Source organism: Aulonocara stuartgranti, assembly GCF_965226115.1.
Source record: "Aulonocara stuartgranti genome assembly, chromosome: 4".
In the NCBI taxonomy this organism is placed as follows: domain Eukaryota; kingdom Metazoa; phylum Chordata; class Actinopteri; order Cichliformes; family Cichlidae; genus Aulonocara; species Aulonocara stuartgranti.
Genome location: NC_138942.1, coordinates 38343831 through 38358962, shown reverse-complemented (window position 1 = coordinate 38358962; position 15132 = coordinate 38343831). Strand labels below are relative to the sequence as shown.

Sequence of the window (15132 nt, the reverse complement as noted above, 5' to 3'; positions counted from 1 at the left end):
AATCTGCAGGTGGCACTGATTTTTATTATTGTACAATCTACTGTACAATATGAAGCGCCTTGAGGCGACTGCTGTTGTGATTTGGCGCTATATAAATAAATTTAATTTAAATTGAATTTAACTCATAAATTGCATTGTGTAACTATAGCAACATTACAAACACATCCACGATTGTGATGTTGTGCAACTGCAAAGGAAACCAGTGATGTCCTCACTTTGATTTCTTTTCTGTCCATTACTCAGTTATTTTGTGAAAGTGCACTGTTGACCTGACGATGACATCTATTGTGGCTGTTAGAATATCTTTAACAAATTGATGTGACAGAGCATACAGACAGGTCCTGAGGCTGTCTGTATGCTCTGTCACAACATGTTGCCACAGAGTTGAAGAGCTTCAGACGCCACCTCACCACATAAAGGTGTTGGAGCTTATTTGTTGATAGTAGTGGGAGACCAAACAAGCTCAGCGTATTGACTCATTCTACTTAAAAATGCATTTGGAAATATGAATAACACACAAGTCACACTCTTAAAAAAATCAATTATAAAACAAAAAGGGAAAAGGGTGTTTTGAAAGATATTACAATAGAGAATGATGAGATTGATGAGATGACCAATATAATAAAAAGCATTTCACTTCATGTGATACTGTCTCTGCTTGTGTGCTGTGGTTAAAGTAAGCTGGAAGAATCCAGAACAGTTTTCCAGCTACTTCAGTCGTCATCCATCCTTCCTTTTCCACTTACCCAGCTCAAGGTCATGTAGTGCTCAAAGCTTCTATAGGTTGAGAGGCAGAGTGTAGACACATAGCCAGTTTGTTGGCACCCTAATGCAGAGAGAGTCATTCACACCTATGGGCTGTAGACACACCAATTAACATAAGATCAGTAACTACATGGCAGAGCACCTGGAGAGAACCCTCACAGACATGAGGAGAACAGGACAACAATGTTAACCACCATAGTGCATATTTGGTTAATAAGCAATTAAAGCTGATTGATCATGTTTTGTGTGCTACATTGTGGCATTCTAGTGACACCATGGAGATGAGTAAAAAGAAAAGAAAGATGTAAGACAGGACACGTTCAGCACGTCATCTATGCCTATATATACATACATCTTTGTTTCAGGCATTGAGATATTCTAATTTTGTGTTATAAGTAAGTAACGTTTATTTGTTCAGCACTTTTCACAGACAGTCACAAAGGGCTGTACACAAAAAAGAGAAATAAATTAGAACATGAAGTGTCACAATAGAGAATAAAAAGGTACAAAGTAACAAAATAAAATGAACAGGTTAAAAATAAATAAATAACAATTCTATAAAATTCTCAACAGAAAGCCTGATTTAAAAAACAACAACAACCTACAATTGAATTCAATTCGTTTTTTAAAATGTATTCATACACTAAATCACAACAATAGTTGCCTCAAGGCAATTTATATTGTAAGGTAAAGACCCTACAATAATATAGGAAAAACCATCAGGTGACCACCAACGAGCAAGCACTTTGGCAACAGCGGGAAGAAAAAACTCCCGTTTAACAGGAAGAAGCCTCCAGCAGAGGGAGGGGCTAAACTACACCAAGATTTCAAATACTGGACTAAGCAGCTGAAGCAGAAGGAGACAGAGCTTGATTCACAGCACGTGACCCCCATAGAAGAGATAAGAAATGTTAAAAGATTAAATGTTTTGATTCATCCTGGCACACAGCTATAACAATCGTGGCTCAAGAGTTGGGAGTTCGCCTTGTAATCGGAAGGTTGCCGGTTCGAGCCCCGGCTTGGACAGTCTCGGTCGTTGTGTCCTTGGGCAAGACACTTCACCCGTTGCCTACTGGTGGTGGTCAGAGGGCCCGGTGGCGCCAGTGTCCGGCAGCCTTGCCTCTGTCAGTGCGCCCCAGGGTGGCTGTGGCTACACTGTAGCTGCCATCACCAGTGTGTGAATGTGTGGATGACTGGATGTGTAAAGCGCTTTGGGGTCCTTAGGGACTAGAAAAGCGCTATATAAATGCAGGCCATTTACCATAATGGTCACTCCTATAATCTTTTAACTGCCTTCTCCTTCCCTCTTTTACCAGACTCCAAGCAGAACGGTGATGCAGCAGCTAACGCTGCGGCTCTGGCCAATGAGGACTGCCCTACCATCGACCAGGTCCTGGGAGATGAGCGTAGCCCGGCTACCGGTGGGCTAGGCTCCACCACCAGCCGTGAGCGCTACCCGCACGACCGGGCGTGCTTCCTGCTGAGCGCAGGGGAGTTCCAGCGCACAACAGACGGAAACGTTCGAAAAGGTAAGGGGGTGGAGGGGGATACTGAGGGGAAAAGATGCAGAGAGGGGAGGGGGGTACTTGAGTGACAGCAGTACATGATCCTGATTGATTAAAGCAACAATATGCATAGTGTGTGAAAATATCACGTTTGATCTCAGACTTACATACATATATACACACGTACACTGAGTTAACTACAACACTGAGAGAAGATTACTCCAACATAAGCAATAATAAAAAAGCCATGGTGTTGTCATTTAAAATAAAATGAGTTAAATCATCCTAAAGCACACAATTGATCACATTCCCATTCCATCCATTCTTTTTAATGCAAGCTTAGTTTTGCAGTCTCACTGCCTTGAGACTGTTCATAATCACAAACGCTGTCCGTGGCACATGTAACACATGACTCTCCTTTCTGCTTTCCAAGTATGTGATTGTAGAGGAAGTTCCCTAAATTTGTATGTCCTCCATCTGTACTGCAGAGGTCGCTGCGGCGCTAGTGTCTGGTGCCCTGAGATTGAGTGACTAGATTTACTGTGCTGAACCACAAAAGTAATCACTGATTCATTGAACTGAATTCAATGAATTGAAAAATCATTGTATTAATATTCTGCACTGAGGTGACTGAAGAGTCCCTTAGTAGTACTACACTGTCCTTCAGTGTATGCTTCACACTGTTTATGGCAGCTGATAGAGCTCTTTGTGTCAATCTCTTTTCACACAGCTAAACTGCTTCATTATGAAACACTACTCTTTTTGAGGGATTATAATGTCAACTGTAATTCTTTCTCCAGGTAGGTATTACACAGCAGATACTGGTGCTACTTTATGTTTTTATACTGTCAACAAATCCCATGAAAACTAAAATAACACTAGCAAATATGTTTTCCTGTCATGGACCTCTGCTGGCAGCATACGTCAGGGTTTCTGTCCGACTTTGATCAAACTGTCAAATACTTGTTTTCCAAATTGTAATTATGCCGTCTGTACTTATATACAGTGATCACAAGCAAGATATAATGTGACAGACTCTCAGAGAAAAGGGCTATTTCCCCCAGGTTGACCAATTTGGTGGTGGTGGGTGGCACTGGTAGATGTTATGTGCACCATGTCCTCCCTGCTGACTGATAGCAGAGTTGACTCAGAGTCATTTGGGATCATGTTGGGATATATTCCATAGTAGGAAATAGTCCCTTCAGACGTCTTTCCACTGCTAGATGTGCAGAGACAGCACACATAATGCTTATTCACAAGGTATGAATGCATCATTGGAATAACTGGGCTATCTATGCCCGAGGAGCTGGCAGGTTGAAAAACAGCTAATGTGGAGATTTGTGTGCTTACATGGTCCTCCAGCTAAAGGGCTCCAGACTAGTGTGGATACTCGTTTCCTTCTGGGCTTTGTTCACAGTAAGAAACATATCGAACGTCATGTATATTTAGATCATTTTTTGTAAGTGTGCTATTTTTCATATTTTATCTTGCTGAGCAGATGGATCAAATACGTTTCAGTGTGTTCACCATATCACCCTGCTTCATTGTTCTGCTCTCTCTCTCACTGTCACTCTTATCTATTCACTGCATAGTTTATTTTTCTTACTTTGTTACACTGAAGTTCATTAACTGTTCATTCTTTGTTTCTTTCTCTCTTCCTCATACTCTCTTCTTTCCCATCTCCACTGTCTTGTCTATTATTCATCCATCCGATGATTCTTACTTTGCCCCCTTCTGCTGCTGCTTATTGTCCGCCAACTGTGTCTGCTGATTGTCCTCATCCATTCATTTTCCTATTATATTCCTGTTCCCAACGTAACGTTTGCCAACATGACCTGCCACACAATTTTCCTTGACCTTCCTTTTTTTAAACTCTCTCACAATCGTCCTGTACCCCCCACACTGTATTTCCCTGATTCACACACACACACACACACACACACACACACACACACACACACACACACACACACACACACACACACACAATTAGCCACAAGCTGGAGGGGGCTCTGTTACAGCTCGGTAGGATTCCACCTTCTCCTGGATCAAACCACAGAGACACAGAGGTAACCCAGAGCACCCTTAATAACCTGAACTACTAAACTGCATAAGTGAACCAAAGATTACCTTTAAAGCTAATTAAACCACATTAGATCATTAAATATTGCAATAGATATCATTTGACTGAATATGGCTCAAATACAAATACAATTAGAAGAAAAACAATACAGTTCACTACACCAGACTAACTATGCTAACATACTGTCACTGAAATGAACCCCTTGAGTCACCTTCAGTGCTGAGTCGTAACCTTATGATATCAGAAGTTGGGTTTTCTTCTTCTTCTTCTTAGAAACAACAACAACAAAAAGTAAGAATCATTCTGATGCACATAAAATGATTCACAGCTTCCAATATTAAACTAGACTACATGTACTACATCAGAGTGCATATAATGTAGTGCACTTAATGCAGTACATTAGAGCTCTGGTCATTAGGTTAGATTAGGCTCAAAATCAGAATCAGAATACTTCATCAGTCGGGGAGAAAATTATGTGGTCACAGTTGATCCAAGACAGCAAGAACAGGAACTAACTAAACTCAATTCAATAATATTACAAAATATAGTAAAAAGAGTCTAATAAATACAAATAGATCTTATAAATATCCCAGTATATTAGACAAATGAAAAAGAAATATGTGACATTTTGCTGCTCTTCTTATCATATTGACTTGATGTTGAGGGTGTGTACATGTGACTTTGATGGAGGGATCGTACAGCGAGCTAGCCAGTTTCCTGTGTAGTTAGTGGTGTATTTGGGTAATCTTAGTATCCCGTTGTACTGGCCTGTGACCTGTCATGGAGTAGGTGAGAGGTATTGTCCAGTATTCTCCTCATCTTGGACTTCTTCTCCTACACTACCTTTAGGGAGCTCCAACCTCACCATCTTACTGGCCTTGCACATCATTTTATTGAGTCTCTTGGCATCCATGACCCTCAACCTCCTGCCCCAACATGCAACTGCATAGAAGATAGCACTGGCCACAACGGACTCGACAATCCTGAGTATTGTCCTACAGATGTTAAATCATCTCAGCTGTCTCAGAAAATACAGACGCCTCTGGCACTTCGTGTAGATTGCAGCTGGTTTTCTGGTCCTCTTAAAGTCCCCAATCAATTCCTTGGTCTCTGTCACATGGAGCTGCAGATGATTCTGCTCGCACCACGTAACAAAGGAGTCCACCACTACTGGGTACTCCATTTCATTCCCCCCACTGATGAATCCAACCAGAGCAGAGTCATCAGAAAATTTCTAAACGTGGCAGGAAGGTCCATTAAGTGACTGATGTCTGTGGTGTAGAGGGTCAATAGGAAAGGAAAGAGGATGGATGCTTGTGGGGTAGCAGGTATATGATGGCATCCTCAGCTCTGAGGCAGGGCTGGTAAGCAAACTGAAGGGGTGCAGATGTGGCCTAACAGTCTTTCCAGGGTCTTCATGATGTGGGAAGTCAGTGCCATAGGCCTGTAATGCTGGGGGCCTCTGGGACGTGGCTTCTTTGGTACAGGAATGAGGCAGGACGTCTTCCACAGCAGCGGGAACCAACTCACGTTCAGCATGAACGTTTTAATAAAGACTCCACAAAACTGGGGGGTACGAGCCTTGAGGACATGGGGAACTCACCCCGTCTGGTCCTGCAGACCTGCCTGAGCGGAGTCTTCACATTTTACTCTGAACCTGGTCGAGACTGATAGTGACAGGTGGGGGAGGGGTTTCTGGTCTTTCTCGGGAGGCTATAGACCCTTTGACATAGGACGCTGCACACAGAGCACTGTGCTCTAAAGCCCATCTATTTCTATTGCTTGTGCTGTACAATGGTGGTTTCCCGTTGCACCACGCCAAGCACAAGCATGTCAGTGCAAGCATGCCAGCACTTGCCCTGGCATACAAATGCAATGCAAGCGCTTTCCTTTTTGCTAAAGCATATAGTTAGGGCTGGGTCAGGTGACCCTGACTCCTCCCTTAGTTATGCTGCAATAGTTGTAGGCTGCTGGGGGACTCCCATGATGCATTGGGTGTTTCTTCTTCACTTACTATGTGTTAACAGACCTCTCTGCATTGAATCATACTTGTTATTAATCTCTGGCTCTCTTCCACAGCATGTCTTTATCCTAAGGCCCCCTCCTCGATTTAGAGATGGTCTTTCCCTTTTCGCGTAAAGCAGCGTTCCTCCATTTCCAGAATGTGGACATCCTCATCATTGAAAGAGTGTCCACTGGCCCGTAGGTCTAAATGGCCTGATGAATTAAGTCTTCTGTGTTGTCCACTTAGCCAGAGATTGTTTGGATTCCCCGATGGATGAATCATGGCGGTCGTTCTCTCTCCCCAACCGGTCGCAGCAGATTTAGATTTAGGTTAATTTAGATTTACCAGTTATTCTAACCACATTAGCTTCATGTCTTTGGACTGTGAGAGGAAGCTGGAGTACCTGGTCAGAAACCAAAAGAAACACAAGTAGCCATGTTAACGCCACTCAAAATTGATTCCAGCCTGGTTCCTGAAACTTATGGCCTGTTTCTACGCTGACTGATATGCTGCAGGGTCCTCCCTCCTTTTAAATTGCCTTTATTACTTTTAAATGAGATCAGTCACTCTGAGGGTAAACACTATCTCCAGAAGCTCTGTGGTGACAGAACAAGGTACATCTGCTTATTCTGTGCAGAATATTGTGACATTTCGTGACATCGAGCCTGAGTTGCCCATGTTAAACTGTGACCATTGTTGGTGTATTTCTTTAATCAGCAACCGGAGTTTAACAGCTGACAGAGTGAACAGGATATATAGAGGTAAAGTCTGATAAGATCAGTGATGTCGTAGGGAAATGTTGGCTCCTTATTTATGTTACAGAAACACAGAGCTTTGAGGTCAGGTGGATGGCGTGTTTTTGTTTTGTTTTTCTAATGAAAGTAGAGCCATTGTTCCCTGATGATAATATTGATACGAATATGCATTTGTACAAGATAGAGACCTTTTTTTCCCCCCGAGGTCCACAATCTTATCAGACCGCATGATACGCTGGCAAACAGAGATAACCATTTGTTGAAAATGACGAATCTGCTGATGCAACATCTGCAAGCTGGTCTCGCAGAAAGTGGACTATATAAAAGAATCTGAGCAGTTAATGTAAAACAGTGTCACCAGGGCGATCAGCTGATCCCTGGAGTAAATAAAGCATGAGGTGTGTAGCTGCTTCACCCCGATCCCATTCTTCACTGAAAATAACAGAAGGAAGAAAACTCTCTCAACCCACACGTATGAGACAGAGCTATTTAAAACAAACACTCTACAATAATAATAAAGAGAAGTAAGTAAGAAAAAAAAACAGGAGCAACTGAAACAGGCACCTTGAGGTTCAGATAGAATAAAACTGAAAATAGTAGAATAGCTAACCTGGATTATGGCAGGTTAGACCCATGATGACATTAGAAAAAATTACCATATTACCATAGTAGCTTTAAATAGATTAAAGTGGATTAAACAAAACAATTTATCGTATTTCATGAAACCTTTACAGTCAGTTCAGTTTTATTCCACACATATTAAAATCCCACTAATGTGAAGTACAATGCTGTGAAAAAGCCCCCGTACGGATTTTTAATAGACAAAGAAACTGGAATAAATGCACAGTTTTTAAATGATGATTGTATATCTTACAGCAGAAAAGCTATTCAAATGTATGTAATTCCCCCTTTGCAAATTATGTCATTAACTACATGTTTTTGGAAAGCTGAGCTCAGTTGAATTAGCCACATCAAATCTAAAGAAACAGCTGAGAAACAAAGTTATTGAAATCTATCAGACGGGAAAGGGTTGTGCTCTGGGACTCCAACAAACCAACAAAGACTCTAATAAACCATGGTGAGAGCCACTATCCACAATTGGAGAAAACTCGGAACAGTGGTGAACCTTCCCAGGAATAGCTAACCTACCAAAATTAGGGCAGAACTTGTAATTTGGCTTAAAAATTTTGGCATAAAAGTGAAAAATTAATGCAGCAAAATGTGTCAAATTAAGGACACATTACCTTTTGAGGTTGCTGTTGCTGCACCATCAACAGTAGTACCAGCTCCCATCCCAGGAGGGTGCTGTTGCTAGCACAAACCATCGACAGGTACAGGAGGAGGGACAGCATTCCCAACGAGCACGAGGAAGATACAGAGGAAGGTGAAATTATACAATATTGAAATTTGTTTGCAAAAAAAAGATACCAGAGTCAACATTAACATCAGATCACACGACATAAAACCTTGCAATACACACGCACACACACACACACACACACACACACACACACACACACACACACACACACACACACACACACACGCCCGTTCAGCTATCTTAGTGAAGACCTTCATTGACATAATGCTTTCCCTAGCCCCTTACCCTAACCCTAACCATTAAAGATGAATGCCTAACCATAACCTAATTGTAACTCTGACCCTGAAACCACATTTTGAGCCTCGAAAATGCCTTTAAATGCTTCAAATTTGTGAGGATTGGTTTGTGTGTCCTCACAAGTGACTGTTGGTTCTCACAAGTATAGTAGAATGCAGATTTCGGTCCTCACAAAGATAGCTAGACAGGAACACACACACTGTGTTTTTGTTACTGTAAAGCTTTTAAGTGTGATTCAGCATCACATAGTAAATATGTTGGGGCATATGCATGGTTTCTGTATGTGTTTGTGTGTTTTCGTATAAATTACACTGGAAATTCAATCTGTGTGTGTAAATAAATTATATGCACATGGAAAGAATGCACATATAATTTATACATATTACAAATATGTGATTTAATATATTTTCACTGCTAACTATTATCAGCTGTGTTTATCAAGCCATTATTGGCCCACTACATCTCGTTACAGCTAATTACAGCCAGGATAGCTCCCCCAGAATCTGGGGAGCTATCCTGCATTGCCTCTTGACACAAATTACTTGCCTTTCCTTACACAAAAAATGTACGTAATTACATTTCTTCCATCCATCCTTCCATTTTCTGCCGCTTACATGGGTTTAAGTCTCAGGGGCAGATGTCTAAGGAGAGACGCCCAGACCTCCCTCTCCCCAGTCACCTCTTCCTCTTTTTTGATCTTTAATCTGACCCCCTTCTTAATGACCAAGCTCTCCTCTCTATAAAGGCCCCAGTATTCCCTCTGCAATGTCCGCTTTGCTTGTTTCACTTGTATTTACATCCACCATTAAGGTGCAGAAAGCTGCAGTGTTCTTCTGAACAACAGGTGTCACCACAATATCACTATGTAAGCGCTAATACAAGAGGAGAATAAATCAAAACAGAAGCCAAGACTTTGTCAAGTGTTTTTTTTGCTTAGTCTTAGTAAGGTTTCGGAAACTCTGCAGTTAATAAATTGTTCTAACTTCTCCCTCTGAATACAGTGGCTTGCAAAATTATTCGGCCCCCTTGAACTTTCCCACATTTTGTCACATTACAGCCACAAACATGAATCAATTTTATTGGAATTCCAGGTGAAAGACCAACACAAAGTGGTGCACACGTGAGAAGTGGAACGAAAATCATACATGATTCCAAACATTTTTTACAAATAAATAACTGCAAAGTGGGGTGTGCGTAATTATGCAGCCCCCTGAGTCAATACTTTGTAGAACCACCTTTTGCTGCAGTTCCAGCTGCCAGTCTTTTAGGGTCTGTCTCTACCAGCTTTGCACATCTACAGACTGAAATCTTTGCCCATTCTTCTTTGCAAAACAGCTCCAGCTCAGTCAGATTAGATGGGCAGCGTTTGTGAACAGCAGTTTTCAGATCCTCGTTCGGCCTGTGAGTTTAGGTGGACGGCCTTGCCTTGGTAGGTTTACAGTTGTGCCAGACTCCTTCCATTTCTGAATGATGGCTTGAACAGTGCTCTGTGGGATGTTCAAGGCTTGGGAAATCTTTTTGTAGCCTAAGCCTGCTTTAAATTTCTCAATAACTTTATCCCTGACCTGTCTGCTGTGTTCTTTGGACTTCATGGTGTTGTTGCTCCCAATATTCTCTTAGACAGAGCAGCTGTATTTGTACTGACATTAGATTACACACAGGTGACTCTATTTAGTCATTAGCACTCATCAGGCAACGTCTATGGGCAACTGACTGCACTCAGACCAAAGGGGGCTGAATAATTACACACACCCCACTTTGCAGTTATTTGTAAAAAATGTTTGGAATCATGTCTGATTTTCGTTCCACTTCTCACGTGTGCACCACTTTGTGCTGGTCTTTCACCTGGAATTACAATTAAATTGATTCATGTTTGTGGCTGTAATGTGACAAAATGTGGGAAAGTTACTTTTGCAAGCCACTGTATCTGCATGTCTCTGAGCTTCTGTAGTGGAATATAATTAAAATGGCAGTACAAACCGTCACAATCGTACATTTGTGTATAGGATAGGATAAGATAATAAGAAAAAGATACTATATACAACAGAATAAAATACAATGTTGTCAGAAAAGAAATTGCACTTAGTGTTTTTGGTATTGCACATATATGGATTTGTGTGTTTGGTGAGTTGTGAAGTTTTTGTTGTGGAGTCTGACAGCAGTTGGAAGGAAAGACCTGCGAAATCTCTCCGTCCCACACCGTGGGTGCCGCAGTCTCCCACTGAAGGAGCTGCTCAGTGCTGTCAGAGTCTCCTGCATGGGGTGGGAGATGTTGTCCAACAGGGATGACAGCTTAGCCACCATTCTCCTGTCACTCACCACCTCCACTGGGTCCAGAGGGCATCCTAGAACAGAGCTGGCCCTTCGGATCACCCTGTTCAGTCTCTTCCTGTCCCCAGCAGAGATGCTGCCGCCCCAGCAGACCACACCGCAAAACATGGCTGAGGCCACCACAGAGTCATAGAAGGTCTTTAGGAGTGGGCCCTTCACTCCAGAAGACCTGAGTCTCTGCAGCAGGTACAGCCTGCTCTGCCCTTTCCTGTAGAGGGCGTCTGAGTTATGAGTCCAGTTTATTGTTCAGATGAACACCAAGGTACCTGTAGCTGCCTACAGCCTCAATGTCCATGAATTGGATGTTCAGTGGTTGCAGTGGGGGATGTTTGTGCCTGTGGAAGTCTACCACCAGCTCCTTGGTTTTACTGGCGTTGATCTGGAGGTAGTTCAGCTGGCACCAGTCCACAAAGTCTTGAGTCAGTCCTCTGTACTCCTTGTCGTCCCCATCAGTGATGAGGCCGACTATTGCAGAGTTATCAGAGAACTTCTGCAGGAAGCACTGGGTGAAGTTGTGGGAGAAGTCTGCAGTGTAGATGGTGAAGAGGAACGGAGCCAGAACCGTTCCCTGTGGGGCCCCCGTACTGTAGACGACCCCGTCCGACACACAGCCCTGAGTCCTCACATACTGTGGTCGGTCGGTGAGGTAGTCCAGGATCCAGGTAGTGAGGTGATGGTCTATTCCTGAGTTCTCCAGCTCGTCCTTCAGGACTGTGGGAATAATGGTGTTAAAGGCACTGGAGAAATCAAAGAACATGATTCTCACAGTGCTCCCAGCGGTCTCCATCATCCGCTCCAATGCCAGGCTGGTAGGCAAACTGAAGTGGGTCCAGTGATGAGCTCACCAGGGGCCAAAGCTGTGCCAGGACCAACCGTTCCAGGGTCTTCATCAGGTGGGATGTCAGAGCCACCGTCCTATAGCTGTTGAGGTCCTTGGAATTCATGTCTTCAGCCCAGCTGCAGCAGCCATGGCACAAAGTCCCAGGTTACAAAAACCAAGAGGTGCACAACCGGCAGAAGTGCCACAAAGAAAATCACTTTTACACTCACCTCCCTCTTCATCGCACAGGCCGGTGTGACACCAATCCATCTGTCAGTCAACCTGTTAAAGCTTGATGAGACCAAGAGAAAGCAAAGAGCTGAGACGTAATCCCAAGGCCACCAAAGTGGAGACCCTCCGTTACGTGGTTACACCTGCAAATTCTATCCATAAAAGTTATGAGCAGAAGTTGAGTCCAACTTATTGCTGGTGATGCGAACCAAGACCTTGCTACAGTTGTTGAGGGTTGTAAGGAGTCAGTGAGTTCAATTCAATTTTATTTTATTTACATACCATAACAGCTGTCTCAAGTAACCTGGTGCTAACGGAGCACCAGCTCAGAAGCTCAGCCTCTCTGAGAACTGAGATAGTAAGATACTAGTAAAAGGCTATAAAATAGAAAGAATTAAATAACACTGTATGAGTACGCTCAGCTCCCATGTTCCTTTAAATTTCAAAAGAGTCACCTTCTGTTTTTTCACCAGCAAAACAAATAAAAATGAAAATTGTTAAACACGTGAAATACATATTAGTAATATTAGTAGTATTATGACCAATATTATTATTATTACTAGCCAAAACCCACCACATGGACAATTGTTAACAGGCCTTGGTTGAAGTGTCTCATCACGACATATTTAGCTGTGACTCGAACACAATTCCAAATACAAAGTCTGGTGACTGTTGTCTACGGGTGATGTATGTTGACAACGAGAGGAACAAATGCAAACGGAGAATGTAACATCACATTTGTAGATGTGAAAAATTTCTATATGTGGGACAGTGTTTGTGTGCTGTTTACTTCAGATTGGACACTGTAATGGTGGAGATGTACACAGAGCATACATACAGACATAAACTCAGCACAGAAAGTAATACAATTTGTGTTTGGTTGATTCTTTCTTGTTGTAACAATGCTTCCTGGCAATAAATCATATACAGCTGTTTGTTTCGCCTGAAACGGTGCCACATGTGTAAGGAAAATGTATCTGTGAGATGAGCAGCAGGATTAAGTGTGGGGGTAACTTCTCTACCAATGGCAGGCAACCTGTTCTGCTGTTGACTCTTGTTTGATGTCGTTTATTGGTTTGGATAATTGATGACTGAAGAAATAAGACATGCTGACAATTTAATCATTTAATAAATTGGTCATGCACTTTATTGGGATGGCGTCCCATTCTTCAACCAGCTCTTATTGCAAGTGTCTAGTTAGTCACTTTGGCACGAACAACATGCCCAAACTGATCCCACAAGTGTTCAACAAGTTTGAGGACTGCAGGTAGGTCATTTCATTCTCTCCATTCTGGAAGAAGAGCTCTGCTCTGTTGGAGTGACCGTTGTCATTTGAACAGAGTTTGGCAGTGTAGCAGTAGGACCCAGGTTATAGAATCTCATCTCTGCATTCAGATTGCCTCCAGTTATGACAAGCCTTTTCTTACCAATGAGGTAGTGTTGTCTTCTTGACTAGCCCACTTCATCTCCTGTGTCTGGCATTCTCTATAGTAAGTAATTTGTTCTTTAATTTGGAGATGTTTCTAGGAGTCACTTAGAGATAATGTTGTAACTTGATTAGAGAGTAAATACCAGAATAAAGTGTTTGGATTTGGCAGACAAGATATGGAAAACTTTTCATGGATGCAACCTACAAATTCAGCTGTGTTATTCAACCCAAAAATCCCTACAAATGTGGCACCATCTAAGGGGACGTAAACAGCTTTACTAACTATATAACATCTATGGTCAAGAAGCATAATTACAACAAAGAAATGATTGGCCAAAGACAAATGTCCTTACTTTTTGGCATAACTTAAATACATACACTACAATCCTTATAGAAGATTATTATCCGGTAAACAATACCGGAGCAAGTTTTATTGACTCTCATAAATGGCATGCAGCCTTTCAGTAGAGAATTTGAGAGTGGCTGATGCCTATGTTAGGGAAGCGAGACCTGTGACCCAAGCTTATGAGTTCTTCGATGTATTGGTACTAGCTGTGCCTCAAGTTAGCACTAGTAGGTTTAAATATCCCTATCTGTTGTGCAGACTGACAACAGTATCAGTCCTTCCCATGCCCTGACATGACTTGTCTTCCGGCAACAAGTTTTTTGTTTTTTCGTAATTCCTAGGGCTGCAAGGATTCATCAAGTAACTCAAATAACTCAGTTATAAAAAACTGTCTACATAATCTTTATTTTTTTACTCTAATTCCGATACAAACATTTACAGGGAAAAAGCTGGTGGGACTTTTTAGTCTTAAAAATCTGGCACAATGTTTGAATTAGGCAGCATGCTGAAGGCTCACGGCAGCTGTCATACTGTCTACCACAGTGATACCTGAAGCAGTGGTTAGTCTAAAAAAGGGCATTTAAAACACCTTGAGGCATCTATTGTTGTGATTTGGCGTTGTATAAAAAATAAATTGAATTAAATGTACAAGAATAAATTTATTTCAAAGCTCTGGTAACATTATTTTAGATAGATTAACATAAAATATTACATACACAAAAAACCCACACAAACTCTACCTCATCCAAGAGATACAGTAGCCCTACGGTCAAAACTCTTAATTGCCTCCTAGTTATGTAATAAAGCTTTCCAGGAAGAGGGCTTTTATATTTGGTGCCTTAGTTTAGTTTGTATGTATGCCTTATTTTATTTGATGTTACTGTACTTGTGATTATGTATTTATTTTTGCATTAAAGAAAATAGAAAGAGATCTCCGATGTTGTTCCTGGGATCTGCTGGAGCCACTCGCTTAGCTTGGGAGTCACCACACCGAGTGCTCCGATTACCACGGGGACCACCGCTACCTTCACTCTCCACATCTTCTTGACCTCTTCTCTGAGCCTTTAGTACTTCTTCAGCTTCTCGTGTTCCTTCTTCCTAATGTTGCTGTCATTCAGTACCGCTACTTCTATTACTACGGCCGTCTTCTTGTGCTTATCTACCACCACTATGTCCGGTTGGTTATTCACCACTTTTTTGTCTGTCTGTATCTGGAAGTCCCACAGGATCTTAGCTCGGTCATT

The 15132-nt window shown here is 42.1% G+C and overlaps 1 protein-coding gene across 3 annotated transcripts in view; it reads left to right on the top strand.

The window, feature by feature from the left end:
- Positions 1–15132, top strand: part of LOC309704961 (voltage-gated potassium channel KCNC1-like) — a gene marked incomplete at its 3' end in the record, with an annotated part of 73205 nt that overhangs the window by 37288 nt on the left and 20785 nt on the right. Inside the window, exons 4-6 of one of the 3 annotated variants that reach the window (XM_082530501.1) lie at positions 2082–2294; positions 3001–3070; positions 3769–3862. In XM_082530501.1, coding sequence (XP_082386627.1) covers positions 2082–2294; positions 3001–3070; positions 3769–3862 — 377 coding nt within the window. Of the gene's footprint in view, positions 1–2081; positions 2303–3000; positions 3071–3768; positions 3863–15132 lie in introns of those variants that run through there. The other 2 variants (XM_082530500.1, XM_082530499.1) reach the window with 2 other exon arrangements.